At 42.8% G+C, this 19,925-nt stretch overlaps 1 protein-coding gene across 7 annotated transcripts in view; it reads left to right on the top strand.

Moving 5' to 3' along the window:
- Positions 1-19,925, top strand: part of IQCK (IQ motif containing K) — a 141,617-nt gene that overhangs the window by 49,021 nt on the left and 72,671 nt on the right. For 5 of the 7 annotated variants that reach the window (XM_081560811.1, XM_081560810.1, XM_081560809.1 and 2 more), the window contains exons 6-7: positions 116-193; positions 19,766-19,850. In XM_081560811.1, coding sequence (XP_081416937.1) covers positions 116-193; positions 19,766-19,850 — 163 coding nt within the window. The remainder of the gene's footprint in view (positions 1-115; positions 194-19,765; positions 19,851-19,925) is intronic. The other 2 variants (XR_014074057.1, XM_081560814.1) reach the window with 2 other exon arrangements.

Here is a 19,925-nt window from a genome sequence, read left to right as displayed (position 1 = left end):
ATATTCAATGACCCTAAGAATTCAATAGTGTTAATTTGCCAGCAGAATAGCAACAACTGACTTGAGTTCTTGCTTATTGTTTTCTTGTCAATCAAACATATGGTGTCGTCACCAGTCAAAATCCAAAGAGGACAGGGGAGCCGTTCACAGAATTCTTCTCCATTCCATTTGTGGAAGAGTGGCTAAAACTGCAGTAAGTAATGGCACAAGGCTTTGAATAATTTATTTCTAACTTTAAGATTGTGTTAATGATCGTTTCCTCCTTAATGATAATTCTCCTAAGAGAACTAACATATATAATCCATCCAGGACCCCGGGGTCAGTCATGCATGTGGGTCTTTTCTCTGGTTACTTTTAGCAAAGGGCATCCTATCCAGGCAGTGATTATTCAAGAAGCACTTAAGAAATAAAATAGAAAACCTAAAACATTTCTTATCCTAAATAATTAATCTTTCCATTTTCTCTTGCTCTCCACCTAGCCCCAAAGGTCATTATGTCCTATAACCAAACTTCTCTAAATTTTAACTTTTAGTTATATGCATCAATTCTACATTTAAAATATTAGAACATGACAGATAAAGTTAACACTCTCTTTGACCATTATTCTAATCTGAGTCTTATCACAGAATTATTGTTTGGTCTATATTTCATCCCTCCATAGTTCTTAAAATTAGTTATTTAACTATATAAACAGATTATATCATACAAAATTAGTAGTAATATTTTATGGGACCCGTTTATCATCAATGATAAAGCAATAATGACAAAAGTGTGAAGTGAAAGTGTTAGTTGCTCATTTATGTCTGACTCTGTGACCCCATGGATTGTAACCTGCAAAGTTGCTCTGTCCATGGAATTCTCCAGGCAAAAATACTGCAGTAAGTTGCCATTCCCTTATCCAGGGGATACTCCCAACCCAGGGATCGAACCCAGGTCTCTTGCATTGCAGGCAGATTTTTTGCTATCTGAACCACCAGGGAAGCCCTAATAATGATGACAACTAACATTTATTGAGTGCTATATCACTGGTCTCAGCATTTAATGCCAATGAACTAACTTGACCCTTATAACAATGCTATTACCAGCCCTATTTTGCAGATGAGGAAATTTATGCATTATCCTGCAACTTGCTTTTATTTGACTAAAATACATTTTGAGATCTAGCCATGTTTATTTAATTACATCTGATTCATGCCTTTGATATCTTTATAGTGTATGTCATTTCTAGATTTGCATTATTTGATCATTCATACAATACATGTTTATTGAGTACGACTGTGTGCCAAACATCATTCTAGGTGCTGGAGATAAGAGTGGTGAACAAAGCAGCTAAAACTCCTGCCTTAATGGAGCTTATATTCTGGTGGAGGATGATAGAAAATAAGCAAATAAATAAGTGCACTATAAATATTAGCTTATAGGGAAAAATAAAGCAGAGAGGGGGGAGTATAAAGTGTTGAGGGGGACCTAATTTTATATCATGTGGTCAGGAAAGACCTTACTTGGAAGATGATGTTTAAGTAGTGATCCAAAATTTTTAGCCCAAAGTGGAAGAACGACTACTCAGTTTAGAGAGAATATTTAACCTATTCTTTGGAAATGTTTTCACATCAGCCCTTTACAAGAATAATGTCAGGAAACTGAGGCACCAGGAAATTAAGCAAGACTTGTAAAATCCCATATTAAACAGAGTATGAAACACGAAATTAGACACTTAGCCCTCAAATATCACATCTTATGCTTAAATCTGCTCTTCTGGGGAATGCTAAATTGAATAGATTCTTGGCTGCCTTTCTCAATTTTGAGAGTTTGAAAGACTCCAGGTATTACTAATTTTTTAAAAATCTGAGACTATACATTGAAAGGAAGATGATTCTAGAAGATTTTGTTTCCTATTAAGCTTCTAAGCTTGTACCTAATTTAGTCCACTTGAAAATGAAAAGCCTTTGTTGACTATGAATGATCAGTAAGTGAAGGATTTGCATATGTTTTTCTAAGACAAGGTTTTTTGATATCATTCTCCAAGTTGAAAATGAAACATTTTTTCACTTGCAATAACCAATGAAAAAGAATCTGAAAAATAAGAGGATTTCTCCAAATAAGTTCTCTCAAATCCCTAGTCATTTACTGTACAAATACCTAAATTTAAAATTGTTGCTAACTTCCGCTGGCAGCTCATATAAATATACTGCAAAGTAGCAATTGCAAGCATATCAACTGGACTCCACAGGAACAAAAACATAAGAGCTCTTGATTTAAATGGTGTTTGTCTTTTGCTTTACAAAAGGATGCCTAGAGCATGATAAAAATTTAAATGATACTAATCTAATTTGGTGCAATAAATATTTATTGAACACCTCCCAAATGCAATGCAGAGCTTGATGCTGTGGAGAAACAGAGATGAATAAAATATGGCTCCGACCCTTGGGGTAAGAGAGATGGGTTTACAACTAGCTATAGATTCTGTAAGTGAGTGTTGTAAAACAGATGTTAACAAAGCATTAAAGGGAAATGCGGATGTTTAAGACCATCTATGCTCCACCCACTCCATCCCCCAACAGGCCTGGCACCAGTCAGGTGGGGCCAGTGGTCAAGCTGGTTGGTGCCCAGATTTGGTCTTGAAGAGGCCAGACCTCAGGGGCTACATCCTTCTTGGGAATGCTCATGAGCAGGGAGAGGAAAGAGGCAGGTAAGGTAGGAGATGATCTCTAATCCAGGTTTCCCCAGCCTTGGCCCTACTGACATTTGTTGTTGTTGTTAACATTTGCATATGTGTGTGTGTGTGTGTGTGTGTGTGTGTGTGTGCGCGCGCGCGCGCGCGCGCACACACGAGCATGCTCAATCGCTCAGTCCTGTTGGACTCTTTGTGACTCTATGGGCCACCAGGCTCCTCTGTCGATGGGATTCTCCAGGCAAAAATACTGGAGTGGGTTGCCATTTCCTACTCCAAGGGATATTCCCAACCCAGGGATCAAACCTGCATCACCAGGCAGATTCTTTACCACTGAGCCACCTGGGCAGCCCTGTTGACATTTAGCACTGGGTAATTCTTCTTTGGTGGGGGGAGGGGTGGCCTGTACACGGTAGCGTGTTTCACAGCATCTCCAGCACCCCCCCCACATCCTAGTAGCACCCCCTGCAGTCATCACCATCACACCTGTCTCCATATGCTGCCAAATGTGGGATGGGGGGAGACAGAAGGGCCCCTGGCTGAGAACTTGTGATTGAATCCAGAGGGAAAAGTGAGAGGAAATCTGAGGGGGGAACAGAGAAAAGCTAAGAAAGTTCATGGTCGGTGCTGTCCTGGTCGTGTGTGGATGTGAAGGCATCTGCTGAGAGGGAGGCCCAGGCAGGTTCTGAGGCTTGTGGGGTTGGGGAGGAGACGGCAGCAGCTGCTAGGGTGAAACTGATAGGGAACCAACTAGGATAAATAGGGATGGCCCAGCTGATGGCCTGAATTTGTGGTGCATATAACAGCCTGTTTAGGAGATTATTTCCAGCAACCCTGGAAAGCGGGTGAGGAAACAGATGGTTGGGAAGAATCAGGGTTGAAGACTGGCAAAGCTAATATAGCAAAAGGTCTAGACTAGGCCCAGAGGATCATCCGGGAGGGAGAAATTTCCCCCTACCCTTCTAGGTTCTTCTCACTGGTGTAAGAATTAAATTGACAGGAGACAGATTATCAGGAGAAAATCAGACACAAGTTTCATAACATGTGTTCACGGGAGAGACCTAGGAGAACTGAGTAACTTACTGAAATGGCTGAGACTGTCACCTTAAATACCATCTTCAGCTAAAGACAAAAGAAGATGTTAAGGGTAGGGATCTGGGACTTCAAAGGGGAGGAAGGCAATTGACACGAAGCTGGAAAAGCAAATGTTTGGTAAATAAATGTTGCAGGGGCCCTGCAGAGACAATGGGACAGAGAGTGACCTCTGATCTCCACATTTCCCTACCACACCTCACCCACGTTCTCTGCACAGTTCTCTGGGGATAACTATTCCAGGCACAGGCCCTCTATCTAAATTCTTTCAGCAGTTAGGGGGAAGACTGAAGTTTCTTCCTGAGGTTTCTGGGCCTTGGTTGTTTTGAGCTCAGAATAATCCTCAAGGCACACGGCAAAGAGACATTTTGGGGCTGCAAATCTTGTTTGCCTACAGGATCTTAGGGATGGGAAAATATTGTTAACTTTTCTAAGAATAACGTCTTACAGTGTTCTCATGAAGTACCATATTTTTTGAATTATGTTAATGTTTAACAATCAATTTTCAGAAAGAGAAAGAACACTACATGATGTGTCCACATTGGAAGTAACTAGTTGGAAGCACTAAAATGGAAATGGTGGGGTCCATACAGTTTTAGAAATTTCAGTGGATCTTATTTGAACCCTGATTCAAAGAAACAAATTAGAAAGAAAAATTAGGAGGCAATTGGAAATTTGAACACTTAATAAATAATTGATGATATAGAGAATGGTTACACACGATGATTTCATAGTCATGATTAAAAAGTTTACTTTTTAGAGAAACATGCTGAAATACTTATGAACTTATGAATGAAATATGTAACCTTATGATGTCAATGGATAGAGCTGGGGGAAGTTACACTGAGTGACTGAAATGGAGAAGAATATCATTAAGTCTGGACGGTGACCTGGGTTCATTTTTTTCCTGCCTACTTTAAATATATTTATTTATTTGGCCTCACCATGTGGTATGTGGGATCCTAGTTCCTCAACCAGGGATCGAACCCATGCTGAGAACAGGGCAGTCCCAGCCACCGGACCAGCAAGGAAGTCCTTCTGCCTACTTTGTATATCTGAAATGTTTGATAATAACACACTAAAAGGGAGAGAAATAACAAGATGCTTCAAAGCTCCTCGTGAGCAGCTGATTGAATAGCGGATGGGCTGTATCAAGGAGGCATCTATTGACTGGCGGTGAACCGGGAGGGCTGTGGGCTTTTCTCCACCAGAGATGGCTGGAGTGATGGCAGAGGAGACTGAGTTTTCACATGATTACGACAAGAGGCTCAAGTTATGTGGGAGGAAAATGGCCCTGGGGTGGGGGAGGGGGAGAGTGACAAGTGTGAGCCCCAGTGAGAAGCCTCACTGTGTGAGGAGGCCCCGGTTACCCAGGTTGAGACCTGGCTCCGAACAGACACAGCTCACCAGCCGGTTCCCTTACATCAGCCTCATTCTCCCTCCCTGCGGCCCTCCAGTGCCAAATCCAATCTTCCCAGTGACAAGGAGGAGGATTAATATAATCAGAGCTGTGGGCTTGCCCTAAAAACATGGCTCCTGGGGAACAAGGAAATGACTTTCTAGGTCAGGTCAGCATAGTAAATCTTTTAGGCTTTGCAGGCCACATCATAGGGTCCCTGTTGCAACAACTCAACTCCAGAGTCGTAGCATGAAAGCAGCCGTAGGCAATATGTGACACAGGGGCATGGCTGTGTTCCAACACAGCTCTATTTGCAAAAGTAGGTGCTGGGCCGCATTTGGCCCCTGGGCTCTAGTTTGCTGAGCCCTGTTCTAGATGGACACCAATAAACCCAAGTCATAGTCTCATGCAGGGGCGACAAACAATATAAATAGAAGTGAGTGGGTGGGAAAGATGAAAGGACAGAGAAGCTTAGGAGCAGATCAGGAATTTGGGAAGTTGAGATGTGACGGTCTTCAGGGATGACCCATTCTGAGATGTGACTGTTCTACTGGGTGACTGTCACAAAGGAAGATGGGGGTCATGGAATCACATGGCCTGGAGGCCTTGGTGTCGGAGGTGTCATCAGTATGAATAATGAAATATCTGAGAGGTTTGTGGGGTGGGTTGAAGATGATGCCTGTGAAATCTAGGAGCTGCCAAAGGTGGAGTAATAATGTTCTGGAAGTCAAAGTGGAGATAGTGCAGTGTAGGGGTTGGGACTCTGGGCTCTGGAATCACAGTTCTGCATACTAAACCATGCTCTACCATTTCCAGCCCTGTGACTCAGCACACATGACTTAAGCTTTCAGAGCCTCAGTTTTTCCATCTGTAAAATGTTCTTTCCTCTAAACAAAACTAGTTCCTTACCTAAGAGAAATTCTGGTGCCAGCTATTAAGGAAATACATCTTTCCTCACTAATGACACATATATGAATGGGTATGTTTCAGTTATTTAAAGGGAGTTATTTTTAATTTATTTGTTTATCTATTCAGCTAATATTTATTATATGCTTAATTGTGCTCTAAAATCATGAAGCAGACATACTCATAAATTGGCTGGCTACCATTTACTGGATGCCTACTATGTGTCATGGAACCATGACACAGACAAACATGGTCCTTTGTCTTCATGGACAGACAGATTTTATGCACAGTTGGAACTGCAATGTATATGGACTTATTTATGCTAATTCAGTGTGCTCTTGGGGGGAAGGAAAGAGAGGGAGAGGGAGAGAAACAAGATTTTTTTGAAAATGCAGGCGATTTCCCCTGCATTATACTCTGGAGGTGAAGCATAAAATGGGACACAGGACTTAGCTCTGTCTTTAGTTGTTTTCAGTTTTATGTGACACTTACCATATGAGCAGCCTGTAAGGCAACTGCATCCTTCTGTGTCTGTCTGTCTGCCTATATAACCTACCTACCTACCTACCTACCAACCAAGCATTTATATAATGTTTATGTGTGGCTTGGTCATGTCAGACTCTTTGTGGCCCCACGGACTGTAGCCTGTCAGGCTCCTCTGTCCATGGAATTTTCCAGGCAAGAATACTGGAGTGGGTTGCCAGTATATATATAGTGTTTGAAATGAAGTGAAAGTGTTAGTCGCTCAGTCACGTCCTATTCGTTGCAACCCCATGGACTGTAGCCCACCAGGCTCCAATGTCCATGGAATTTTCCAGGCAAGAATACTGGAGTGGGTAGCCATTCCTTTCTCCAGGGGATCTTCCTCACCCAAAGGTCAAACCTGAGTCTCTTGCATTGCAGACAGTTTCTTTACCGTCTGATGGGTTTATAAATATTACCTAATTTAACTCCCATGACAACCCTACAAAGTGGGAACTATTATTCACCCATTGTGTTAATCAAGTTAGCCTAGACTAGGTTGCAGTTACAAACAGCAGCAGAAATAACAGTTTATTTCATACTTATGCAAAGACTGATACAGGTTGGACAGTCTTTTATAAATTATAGCTATTTGGAGCATCTCATTTTTGAAGTCACTAAAACAAAAAGAAGAAAAGAATGGAGGAACCACCCTCGTTCTTAATCATCTCACCTCTCCTCACAGAGCAAGGCCTCAAAACAGCTGTAAGGGAGGGTGAAATATATAAGGAAACACTTCATAGCCCATGGGTTCTAGCTGTGCAGGCAACAGCCATATGTCCTACAAAGAGTTGAGGCACAGCGATGTAAGTTACTTCCCAAGGTCGCAAGCTAGGAAATAGCAGGGGTAGGATTCGGATCCAGGCTGCCTGGCTCCAGAGTCAGTGCTTGTTGGAGCACGACTCTGGTACTTAGTGATCAGTACTAAGATGGAAAACACAGGCTACCTGAGATGACTGGAAAGATACTATGTCTTTATATGGGTAATTTAAGGTGTGCCAAGGGAAAATTTTGGCTCAGTGTGATTTTCATCTTATGTGCTCATTTTAGAGTCTGCTTCTGTGTCAGATGCCGCTCCTTTGTCTGTATTATGTGTACTAGCATTTATTATTACTAGCATTTATTATTATAGCATTTATTTATTACTAGCATTTATTAAGGCTTCCCTGGTAGCTCAGACGGTAAAGCGTCTGCCTGCAATATGGGAGACCTGGGTTCGATCCCTGTGTCAGGAAGATCCTCTGGAGAAGGAAATGGCAACCCACTCCAGTACCCTGGCCTGGAAAATCCCATGGACAGAGGAGCTTGGTATGTTACAGTCCATGGGGTCACAAAGAATCGGACATGGCTGAGCGACTTCACTCACTCACTCACTATCATTTATTGCCTCAAATAATCTTAACTACCAGCTGAGGGAGCCATCTAAAATATGAGTTTGGATTTATTTTAATGTTCTTCTTAAAATAAATTCTACTAAGTCCAGCTGGCTTTGAGGCTCGACATCATCATATTGTCAGATCACAGCTGGGAGGTCGCGATCATTTGTCACTGGCAGAACGGCGGCTGCCTATTGCTTATCACATAAGTGATGGGTCCTTGTCCCATAGGTCCCAATAATTTAACACACTCTTTACTCTGCCCATCCCTTTTCAGCTACTCATTTCTTTTCCATGACTCTTTGCCTTAAGAACTGCACTTTTATGTAGCTGTTTTATATAAACATTGACCACCCTTTAAAAATTCTTAGGTTTATACAAATAATGAAGTTTTACAATATATAATCTATACATATCTGTTAAACTATACAGTGAAAGGAAACATTTTAAGTCAAGGATTATCATAGAATTAAATAACTCTAGACCTAAGTTCTTTCAAAACGATATTTCACTCCAAATGCAAGACTGTGGCTTTTGTTTTCCCCTCTACATTATTTTGTAGTTTTCATATTGTCTACAGAGTTACATTAAGAACTAAAAAGAATTGCAAAATGAAAGGGTATTTATTCTGTTTAATTTCATTCCATTTTCTTGCTGTTGTTTTAGACATTTATGTTTTTTCCAGCCCTGCACTAAATTGCCCCTTCTTTTGGTTACAGTACTCCCTGTGTTTTTGGAAGGATCATCCCTCTCCCCTTCTCAGTTCGAGCACAAAGTGAACTGACTCCACCTCTGGCTCTGGGCTGAGTTTGTGACTCAGTATATGACCAGAGCAGTGAATTCCCCTGACCACCGTGGTTAAATGAGATACTACCCCAGAGAACAACCCAAGGTTTTTCAAGAAGCAACCAGGAAAACTCTTCTGTCTTTTCCTCTAGACTTAGAATTTTGAGGTTATAAGCTTTGAGCAGCTAAGGGCGATTATCTAAAGAGATTGTCCCTAGGGTAACAGCAGAACTGCAAGGCGGCCAGAGTCTGCGTCCCTACGGCACTATTTGGAACCTCTCTGACCTCATCTAAAGCCAACTCTACCTCTATTAGTAAAGTGAATTAATAAATACCTTTTTTTCTTTTCCTTTTTAAAGATAAATACCCCCCCTTTTTTTTTCTGTTTTTGCTCAAGCCATTCTGAGTAAGGGTTATGAATACTAGCAAGTGAAAGAGCCCTGATATGTTCTCCTACATGATATTGACCCAGCTACCCTCTTGTATTCCGTATTAGTCGGCTCTCTCTAGGTTTGCTGCAGTAACAAACAACCCTTACATCTCAATACCTTATGACAACAAAGATTTATTCTTTACCCTGTTTTGTCAGCTATGTGTCCCCTTTGGCCCTGCTCCAAGTCTCTTTTCATTCTGGGGCTCAGGAAGGAGGAACAACACCTTCCTCAGTCCCACGGCAGAGGGAGAAGGGCAAGGAGCAACCCAGGCCAATATTACTTCTGCTCACACTTCACTGTTCAGTACAGGGCCTGTGAGCAAGCTCAGTATCGGTGTTATAGGGAGTTGACACCACCCACTTCCAGAAAAACCACAGGCGAATGGAAGAGCAGGGATGCACGATTCTCTTCTAGGGAAAGGAGTGATAGTTTGGACAAATAAAACAATCTGCGCATGTTCCAATCAGCCTGAGGAGGGGGGTCTTCATCCCCACCTTTCAGCAGCAGCAGATTACATCATTTCTCCTCTTTTCCTTGCTCCTGTTTGTGAATCCAGTACTGTCTTCTTTTGTTGAATGTAGTCCTGACTTAACCAACCCATAAGAAACAGTGAAATTATTTGCTATCATACTAAGAATAGGAAACGTTTAGCTTTTTATTTTGACCAAAAAGTATTAGTCCAATTGGCTTGCACAAATAAATCACTAAATAAATACAAGAAACAAAAAGCACACTGCTGCCTCTCTGGCCCTGTGTCCCTGGGGAAAAGGCTCACGAAAAACATCATTAAAACTGAGACCTTCAATGAAACAAAGATTATGTTATAGGAGAGAAAAGAAAAGTTTGCTTTGGGCGAAATGTCTTCTCATCTAAGTTCTACCGTTGGATAAAAGAAAAAAAAATCCTCAATGCTTTCAGGTCGGTGAAAGGTATCTTATGACCAAAACCCGAGATGCAAACAGAAGAGGCTCTGTGCCGTTTGAGGACAAGCGCCAGCGTCTGTATGATGGTCTGTGCTGAGCTTAAGCGTTTTGTGAGACCCCAAACGCACAGGAAATGGCACCCATTCTGCAGTAAAGGTCATAGATGGTAGCCTGGCAGAAAATTTGTTGTCATGCCCTATTGAGAGGAAAAAATCTGTTAGATTCATTTTGTCTTATAGAAGATCTCTGTCTCAGTAATTCCAAAGGCCAGAGTATCCTGATAATTAATCTTTTTTTTTTTTTTTGCTCTTTATGTTAACTTTCGTCTTCAAACAGGAAGGAAAGAGGGCTGTTTCCTGAATTCCGGACATGCTGAGTGCCTCCCTCTCACTGGAGGTGTGTCGTGTGGGTGGCCCTTTCCCTGGGGCACACAGCCTGCTTCCTCTCCTTCTTCCTGTTGTTTCTATGTGGCTCTTTGGGGACAAGCTCCGGGAGCCTGCTTGAGGTAGCATGGCAGATACCTCTGGGTTCCCATCTGAGCTCTGACATTTAGTAGTTGGAGTATTAGTTTCCTATGACTGCTAAGTAAATTACCACAACTTTGGTGGCTTAAAGCAATGCAGATTTATTTTCTTACAGTTCTGGAGACTAGAAGCCCAAAATCAGTTTCACAGGGCTCAGGTCTGTGTTGACAAGGCTGGTCCCTTCTCGAGACTCTCGGGGAGAATTCTTTTCTTGTCTTTTCTGGTATCTGGAGGCTGCCTATATCCTGGAAGCCTCCTGACCCTTTCCTCGGATCACTCTGACCTCTTGTTCCTGTTGTCACAGGGCCTGCTTCTGCAGTAGTGTCTCCATCTGCTTCCCTCTCATAAGTACCCTTGTGATTATATCATTAGGCCCACCTAGATAATCCAGGATAATCTCAAGACCATTCATTTAATCACAGCTACAAATCCTTTTTTTGCCATATAAGGGAATATCTATATACATACATATGCAGCTGCTGCTGCTGCTGCTAAGTCACTTCAGTCGTGTCCGACTCTGTGCGACCCCATAGACGGCAGCCCACCAGGGTCTGCCGTCCCTGGGATTCTCCAGGCAAGTATACTGGAGTGGGTTGCCATTTCCTTCTCCAGTGCATGAAAGGGAAAAGTGAAAGTGAAGTTGCTCAGTCGTGTCCGACTCTTAGCGACCCCATGGACTGTAGCTTACCAGGCTCCTCTGTCCATGGGATTTTCCAGGCAAGAGTACTGGAGTGGGGTGCCATCGCCTTCTCCTATACATACATATATGTATATATATTCACAGAGTCTGGGGATTGGAGGTGGACACCTTGCGGCCTTTATGCAGCCAACATAATGTATGACGTTAGGTGACCTGGAGCTATCCCTTCACATCTCTGGACCTTACTCCTCTCTTCTGTACTATGGGGATGGTAATAAAACCTACATCGTAGGGTTGCTGTGACAGTTAAAGATGGCATCAGAGTTTTTTTGTCGCAAGCAACAGAAAGTTAAAGGCTACTTGAGAAGAAGGGTATGTATTGAAGGTAAAAAGGTATCTCACAGACATAAAAGGAAATGTAAAGATCTGGCCTAAGAAGCAGGTTTAGGGACCCAGGGTGCACAAACTCTGCTAGTCTTTGACATTCCACTCAAGATTCCTGCTCCAGGGAAAGGGCATCTGCTTGGCTAAGCTTGGGTTTCAGATGCACACCTTGGCCTGGGGAGGGCAAGGCACCGTAACCCACGTTACCCCTGACACGGGGTGGGGCGCAGTCAGAACAAAGTCTGAGGGCTGATACCACAGAAAGGGGAGGGTATGAAAGACAGATAAAAATGAAAGATATTCTCACTGCGGAGGGCTCACAGTAGGTATTCAAAGAATGATAGCTTTTATCTTATCCTTAATCTTAAGAGAATAGTAACTGTTGCTTTGGCAAGATGAAACACGGGGGAGGAGCATGACCAGGCAAGAGAAAGACAGAGTATCTGCATTTAACCTCAGCTCTGCCACTGATACATTCTGACATTAAGGGAAGTCCTCTATTTTCTTATCTATAATAATACTTATTCACTCAAAAAATTCTTATTGAATGCCTACCTTTTTCCAGGCACTTTTTCTCGGTACCATAGATAACAAGGTACCACAGGTACAAGAGACAGAAAGTCTTGGCTCCTGTGGAATTTACCTTGTAAAGACAGACAATAACCAAACTCACAAATAAACATATTGTACAATGTAAAGAAGACCCAAGAGCTTGGAAGAAAAATAAAGCCGAGTAAGTGGACTGGGAGTCACAGGCCTGGGGTAAGAGGTCCTGGTGTTTTTAGGGACGGCAGGGAAGCTCACTTCTCCAAGGAGGTGACACTGGCAGCTGAATGACACACGGGGGAAGCCAACTTGATGAAGACTGAAAGGAAGGGTGTTCCAGGCAGAGGGAACAGACACTGTGAAGTCCCAGAGACAGGAACATGGCCAGTGAGGCACGAAGAGACGAGGGAGGCCGAGAGAGTGGCGGGAAATGAAGACAAAGAGGCAGGCGAGGCTGCCTCTTTGGTGGGGCCTTGGATGCTATGATGAAGAGTTTGGATTTTTCTTTTTTCCTTTTGAGCACGATAGGAAACCATTGGAGGGTTCTGAGCAGAAGAAGAGTGAGGTAATCCAATTTATCTTTTAAAAAGGTCACTCTGGCAGCTGGATGGGGGAGTTGACCGAAGGTCTGCACTCCTAGTGCAAACAGGGAGGCCAGTGAGCAGGCGCTTGCAGGCAGGAGATGATTGTGGCTTGCAGTGGGGAAGGTGAGAAGAGGTCGGATTTGGGATCTATTCTGATGTTGGATGCGGGGAGACAGAGAGCTAAGGCAGGAATGACTTGGAGATTTCAGGCCAAAGCAAGTAGCTGAATGGGGAGCCATTTACTGAAATGCTTTGGGGAAAATTAGAGTTAGATATTAAAGGTTAATGGGTTTACTGAAGAATCACAACTTACTGGGAATAAAAACATGAAACTTTTTTTCCTTTTTTTCTACAGTAACTACATCACCATATTACATTGACTCTCTCTTCCATCTAGGAAGTAGCCCTTTAATAACCTTTTGGCCAAATTTCATAACTTCCTAGTCACTGTTTTTAGATGGTCTGATTTCACTGTTTGGGTTCATCTTGTTTATTTTTAAATCCTGAGTCTTTAATCTCATCCTGGATGCAAAACTCATCTTCTCCAGTTCCCAGCTCCAGCCACAATTGTCTATGATTCAGGGGTCCCTGACCTTGGAAGATAGGGAAATTACCTCTTTATTTTCACTGGTCTCTAACTGAAATTTAGCCTCTCTTTTACTTACCAATGTGGTACACAAACTTCAATAGTATCCACAGTAACTGTAACTTTGTCTCTAATAGCAACAATCAGATGTTTCCACATCCCACTATGGTAGTTACAGTGATCTTAAAATATCATTTACACTTGTCTCTTTTTTCAAATTATGTTAGTTAATGGAACTGCCATTAGCTCTTTTATTTACAGTATGATTTAGAAGCAAGTGCATTAGTATTTTACCAACAGTTTTAAAAAATATTTTGATAACTGTGGTTGTTGTTGTGTTCAGTCACTCAGTCGTGTTCGACTCTCTGCAACCCCATGAAGTGTAGCCCACCAGGCTCCTCTCTGTCCATGGGATTTTCCAGACAAGAATACTGGAGTGGGTTGTCATTTCCTCCTCCAGGTAATCTTCCCCATCCAGAGATTGAAACTGTGTCCTCTGTGTATCCTGCATTGGCAGGCTGATTCTTTACCACTGCACCGTCTGGGAATCCCATTTTGATAACTGTAGTTTAATATAATTGGTTTGCTTAAAAATCTTATGTATTTACTATTGTTTTTTTTTTTAAATATTATTCAGAGAAGAAATCCAGATTTCCAAAATGTAAAGGGATTATGGCACAAAACAAGTTAAGATCCGCCGTGAGAAGTTTGGAAGAGGTGAGGAAGGAGGCGGTCTGCTCTTCCCAGACACCCTGGAGCAGGGAGAAGGACGCTGGGGAAGAGGCAGGTCTCCTTAAGGTTCTCCTTAAACCAGTTTAGAGGAGACATGTACTCAGATACAGAGACTAAGTAACACAGCAAGCTGGGTATGTTTATCGAACAGCATAAAATAACCAGCCCTAGTTTTGAAGATGGTTAAACCTGCAGCCCAAGGGTGAGCACAAGGTCTTGCAGTGTATTGTTTAGGGAGCACTGTTGACTGGACCCTTATGTGGCTTCCGATGAGAGGGTTGGTAAAATGGGACTTGACCCGGTGTTTATGTGGGAGAATGATTCAGCCCAATGCTGGGTAATAACTGTTTTCTTGGTCTCTCAGAGTGGAGTTGGTGGGCGGGTAAGCAAGAGGTTTCTTGGAGCCATTCCTCGTGTCATGGAAGGCTGGATTAAAAGAATCCTAGGAGATTCTGACCTAATGACTAGTCTGGAAGTCCCATTCCAGACAGCTTCTACTGCAGGGGTCCCCAACCTCCAGGATCTAATGCCTGGAAGCATTACTAATCACTAATCTGAAGTGGAGCTGTTGTAATAATAGTAAAAATAAAGTGCACAATAAATGTAATGCGCTTGAATCAAACCACCCCCTCTGGCCCATGGAAATATTGTCATCCACGAAACCAGTCTCTGGTGACAAAAAAGTTAGGGACCACTACTCTATTGTACTTCTTCCAAGTATTTGAGGTTCATTACTCAAGACGGTGATGCCTCCAACATAGAATGTTTGGGAAACCAATTAAGGCCGAGGGCAGGGGCTGGGTAATCTCCTTTGCTGAATACCATGAGTAGAGGTTTTCAAATGCCAGCCCTATGAACTGGTGAAAGGTTTCCTGAATGATGGTTGATTTAAGGCCTGTGTCATTTTGTAAATGGCTTTGCATCTAGCTTGTTCTTTCATGTTACAAGAAAACAACTTAATCTTTTACCTAATGAAAAGTGGAACAAATTTGGATTTCAAGATTCAGTTTTCAATATAAAGCAAGCCATTCTCCTTTCTGCTTTCTTCTTCATAAATACCATTTCAGACAAGATTGGGCGTGTTATACCACTCTAGTGGTATGGCCATAGACCATAAATGCCGTTTCAGACGGTAACTTTCATCTTGCAACTGTATGGAGAAATTAATAAAGACTAACTTCTCAGATTCTCTTATGTATTTTGTGAGTATGCTATAACTTCTCTAGGTCCTGAAATATTTTACTGATCCTCCAAAAATTGTGGGGAGTGGGGGAAGAATTGTGTGTGTGTGCATATGCACATATGCGTATTTATACATACACGTGTACGCAGTTAGAAGAATAAATTCTTGTTCCTTCTCAAAATTACAGGATCAATTGTTGTGATTCAAATAGATTTAATTCAGGTTTGAGAAAAAAAAAAAGAGGACCTGACAAATCTGCACTAAGACAATTCTTGGAAACACTCAGCAGTACTGTTGTGCCGTTGGAATGCTCAAACCTAGTTGCTTGGGGGTGGGGTGGGGGGTCCAGTTTAAGCCCCTGGGAGCCTCAGCTGCCTTCTCCTGCGATTGACACTCTTGTTTCCCCTCCCCTCTCCAGTTCCCCAAAGATGAACAGTTGCCTGTACTCAATCTCAATTTTTATTTGACCTGAAGCCAGTTGCACTGATTCCAAGAGAGAGAAAAGGGCTTGGCATGGCTTCTATCCTTTTGAGCTGGGCTGCCGAAACGATTGATAATTCCCAGGGACTCCTCTACAAAGATTAAGTTCTCTTCATCTGCCCTGATTCACACTTATTCTTGGTTTGGGAACTAGACAGTTCAGTTCAGTCGCTCAGTTGTGTCTGACTCTTTGCGACCCCATGGACTGCAGCACACCAGGCTTCCCTATCCTTCACCAACTCCTGGAGCCTACTCAAAATCATGTCCATCGTGTTGGTGATGCCATCCAACCATCTCATCCTCTGTCATCCCCTTCTCCTCCTGCCTTCAATCTTTCCCAGCATCAGGGTCTTTTCTAATGAGTCGGTTCTTCGCATCAGGTGGCCAAAGTATTGGAGTTTCAGCTTCAGCATCAGTCCTTCCAATGAATATTCAGGACTGATCTCCTTTAGGATGGACTGGTTGGATCTCCTTGCAGTCCAAGGGACTCTCAGGAGTCTTCTCCAACACCACAGTTCAAAAGCATCAATTCTTTGGCGCTCAGCTTTCTTTATAGTCCAACTCTCACATCCATACATGACTGCTGGAAAAACCATAGCTTTGACTAGACAGACCTTTATTGGCAAAGAAATGTTTCTGCTTTTTAATATCTGTCTAGGTTGGTCATAGTTTTTCTTCCAAGGATCAAGCGTTTTTTAATTTCATGGCTGTGGTCACCATCTGCAGTGATTTTGGAGCCCAAAAAATAAAGTCTCTCACTGTTTCCATTGTTTCCCCATCTATTTGCCATGAAGTGATGGGACCGGATGCCATGATCTCAGTTTTCTGAATGTTGAGTTGTAAGCCAACTTTTTCACTCTCCTCTTTCACTTTCATCAAGAACTAGACAGAGCCCCATTATTTCACCATGAAAGCCGGGGTGTCATTAAAGGTGGCCTCACATTACTGCTTAGAGGCCTAGTAGAAATCTCATTTCGCTTTTTGGAGATGCCATTGTGATGCAAAGTGATTTGGGGTCTCATTACTACCGGAAGTCCTTGTTGGGCTGACCGGACCTGTCGTGTCCCCAGATTCACCATCTCCTCTCCTATCCTACGGCTGTTCCAAAACGGGGATACTGATCCTTTGAGGATTTCATGATATCAGTACAGAGAAACATACTGAAAACAGGAAAATTGCAGCTCCACAAAAAGGCCCCAGCAAGCCTCCCCTCAGATACTCATGACACACTCTACTTTGTTCTGCTGTCCTGACACTGGGTTTCTCTGTGGAGCATCAGGCAAATGAACACCTGCCAAGTTATTGCTGTAGGGATTAATCAAGAGGGCATTTTCAATGATTAAGACTTCTCCCTGCTCATTTTTTCCTTCCAGGCAAATGGCTGTGCTTTCCTATGTTGGACACTCACAGCTGCTAGACCCTGAATTCCTTGTGAATGAACTTTTGAGTTGCCCTCCTCTTCTTTGTGGGACACTTCCTGTGGTCACTTTCCTGGGCAGTTTGCATTCTCAGCAGGAAAGTGACCTTGAATGACCTGTGTCACCCCTCTATGCCCGAGTTTCTTCACTCTAAAAGAAGGACAACAACAGCTCATTGCTAAAGTTGTGAGGATTTAATGAAACAATGCGTGGAAAGAGCTTAGCGCACTGGGCCAAGCCTAGGCTCATCCCATGAAGATTTATTGAGTGTCTTCTATGTGCCAGACGTGCTCCCAACTCCTGGAAATGCCAGAGGAGCAAACGCAGGCCCAGTTTCTGCTCTCATGGAGCTTTCAGTTGAAGATTTGGGTGTTAATTAGATTATCTCACAGATTTGTACCTCCACATTGGGCCAAGGACTAGGAAGGAAAATTATACAGTGGCCCTGATCTAATCAAAGCACACCGTTTCATAACGTTTGAGTGGAGATCAGAAGAAAGAATACGAGTAAACTGGGAGAAAGAGGTTTCAGCCCCAACACGCTTTGAGCAAGTTAGAAAAAAGGGCCTCTGCCCTAGAGCAGAAGTGGCAGGCATGTGCTGGGGTTTCAGTGCCCTCTGGCCCATCTGCCAGGAGCCCTTGAGCAGAAAACAACTTGTACAACTGTATGCAGTCATCCGGCTGGAAGTAAGAGGATACTGGAGACAGAAGAAAGCCCCTCTGCCAAGGCCCTGAGGTGGGGGGCACATTGGAGGAGATGAAAAGGGCCCCTCTGGTTGGAGCCAAGGAGCAAGGCGGGTGGGAGGGGAGTCAGGGTGCTCTGAGCACATGTCAGCTGGTATTGATGCGTGATAGCATTATTCTCATGAAGTCACTGCCAGCACACCAAGGTCTCCTCAGAAACACCAAGGTTTCTTCAGACGCTGTTGATTTTTAACTCGTGCAGGAAAATTCCTTCAGGGATGTGATTTGCTGGTGTCACACAACTGAGATTTACAGAATAAGGGCAATGTACGAGGAGAGACATTTAATGGGAAAGGAGGGAGACCATGTGGCTCCAGAAAAACACAAATGCTCTCTTAAAGCCCAGAAAATTAGATATTAGGCAAAAAGAAGTGGGAACAACAGAACAAACAAAAAAGCAAATAAAAATAAAAGCACAACATTAGGGAAAGGTTTCTAACAACACTATCACTTGGAGGTTATAATTTTCTTTCCGAAGAAGTAGACTCTCCTTGGTCTCTTAAAAAAGACCTGCCCAGCTTGAGACCCAGGACCTGGCAACACTGCACTTGCTAGAAATGGTCCTGATCACCCCTCAGGTTCTTTCCAGCTTTGATTTCTTTGATTTTGGAGTAATCCAAAAGAGTATTCATTAATTCACACAAATATTCTGTATCAAGAGGGGAATTTTTTGTTGTTGTTGTTGTTTTTAAGTCTGAGTGTAGTGGGAAATACAACCCCAGATCCTAGAGAGTTGTGTGTTGTTGCCGGTTAGCTCTGGAGTCTGTCGCGCTGGACATCTGCAAGCGGTGGCCCAGCGAAGGGCTGGTGTCAGCACAAATTGTGAGGGAAGTCTGGGCTTGGGGAATTGGATCAGTCTGGATCCAGATGCTGATGAGGCCACTTAGAAGCTGTGTCACCCTGGGCAGATTAGTCAACCTCTCTCTGTTCACAGTGAGAGTGGCTGTAAACTCAATTGATGGCTGTCATTAGGGAGAGCCTTGCAGCCAAGACTCTCGGGGATCCCCCACATGCAAAGTTAATTCTGGGGATCCTGCCCAGAGAGCAGCCTCCATGTGACCCACATTCTTTCAGGGATTTGTTTCTTTGCATTATATCTGGAAAGTCTTGACTTTTGGTCTTACAGAGATAGCAGTGCTTTGAGGAAACATAAGGAATCAGAATTAAGTCAGACTTGTAAAATCTTGTCAGCAGTTAGTAATCTCTAAACAGCTTTTAGGAAATCAACAACAAAAAAAGAGCATTTAGTCATTTTAAATGTGGTAACCATGATCAGAAATCCCATCATAATCTAAGAATCCCACAAGAGCAGACACTGTCAATTTACCCAGCACTTGAGATATTTTATTGCTCCTTAAGATGTAATAGAAGAACTTAACTTTAAAATGTGTTTGACTTTAAACCACATTAAACTGTAATGTACACCAATCAGAGAAAATTGCAATATTTCAGGAAAGAAATGAGCTACTTAATTTCCCTCTAAAAAAGAGCCCTTTGTTATGTCTCAGTCATAATGCTGTATCTAAAGGTGGCTTCTGCTTTTTCTTTTGCTTTATGGTCACATATGCAGCTTTCCAACCTGAGGCCTTCAAAGCAGAGCAGGCTAATAGTGATTTAAGAGTATGCTGGTTGAAAAAAAAAAAATTACATCCAAGATTTTAAAACAAAGAAATGCTAACTCAAGCCTAAACTTTTCTATGAAAAATGACATTGTTGCTTTCTAAGAATGGGACTGGATGAGGCACTTAATCAGAGAGGCCATTATATTGTCAAAGCCTCTGCTGAGGCTGTAAGACGGATTCTCATGGGCTTATGACCATTTTATTGCCTTTCAGCCCACGGCCAGCAATCCCACTCTCCCTTCTGCTGACAGCATCGGAAGCGGCACTCTGTATTCAGTCCTTCTGGAGAGCCTATCTGGTAAGCGTCATGTGCAATTTTGGCATTTCATCTGATGGGGAATTTGTGTACTGTGAAGGACTCAAGGGAAAACCT

The sequence above is a fragment of the Giraffa tippelskirchi genome, chromosome 13, assembly GCF_054371585.1.
Source record: "Giraffa tippelskirchi isolate mGirTip1 chromosome 13, T2T-mGirTip1v1.2.pri, whole genome shotgun sequence".
NCBI lineage: Eukaryota > Metazoa > Chordata > Mammalia > Artiodactyla > Giraffidae > Giraffa > Giraffa tippelskirchi.
The sequence above is the reverse complement of the archived record's forward strand: the minus strand, read 5'-3'. Positions and strand labels throughout refer to the sequence as shown.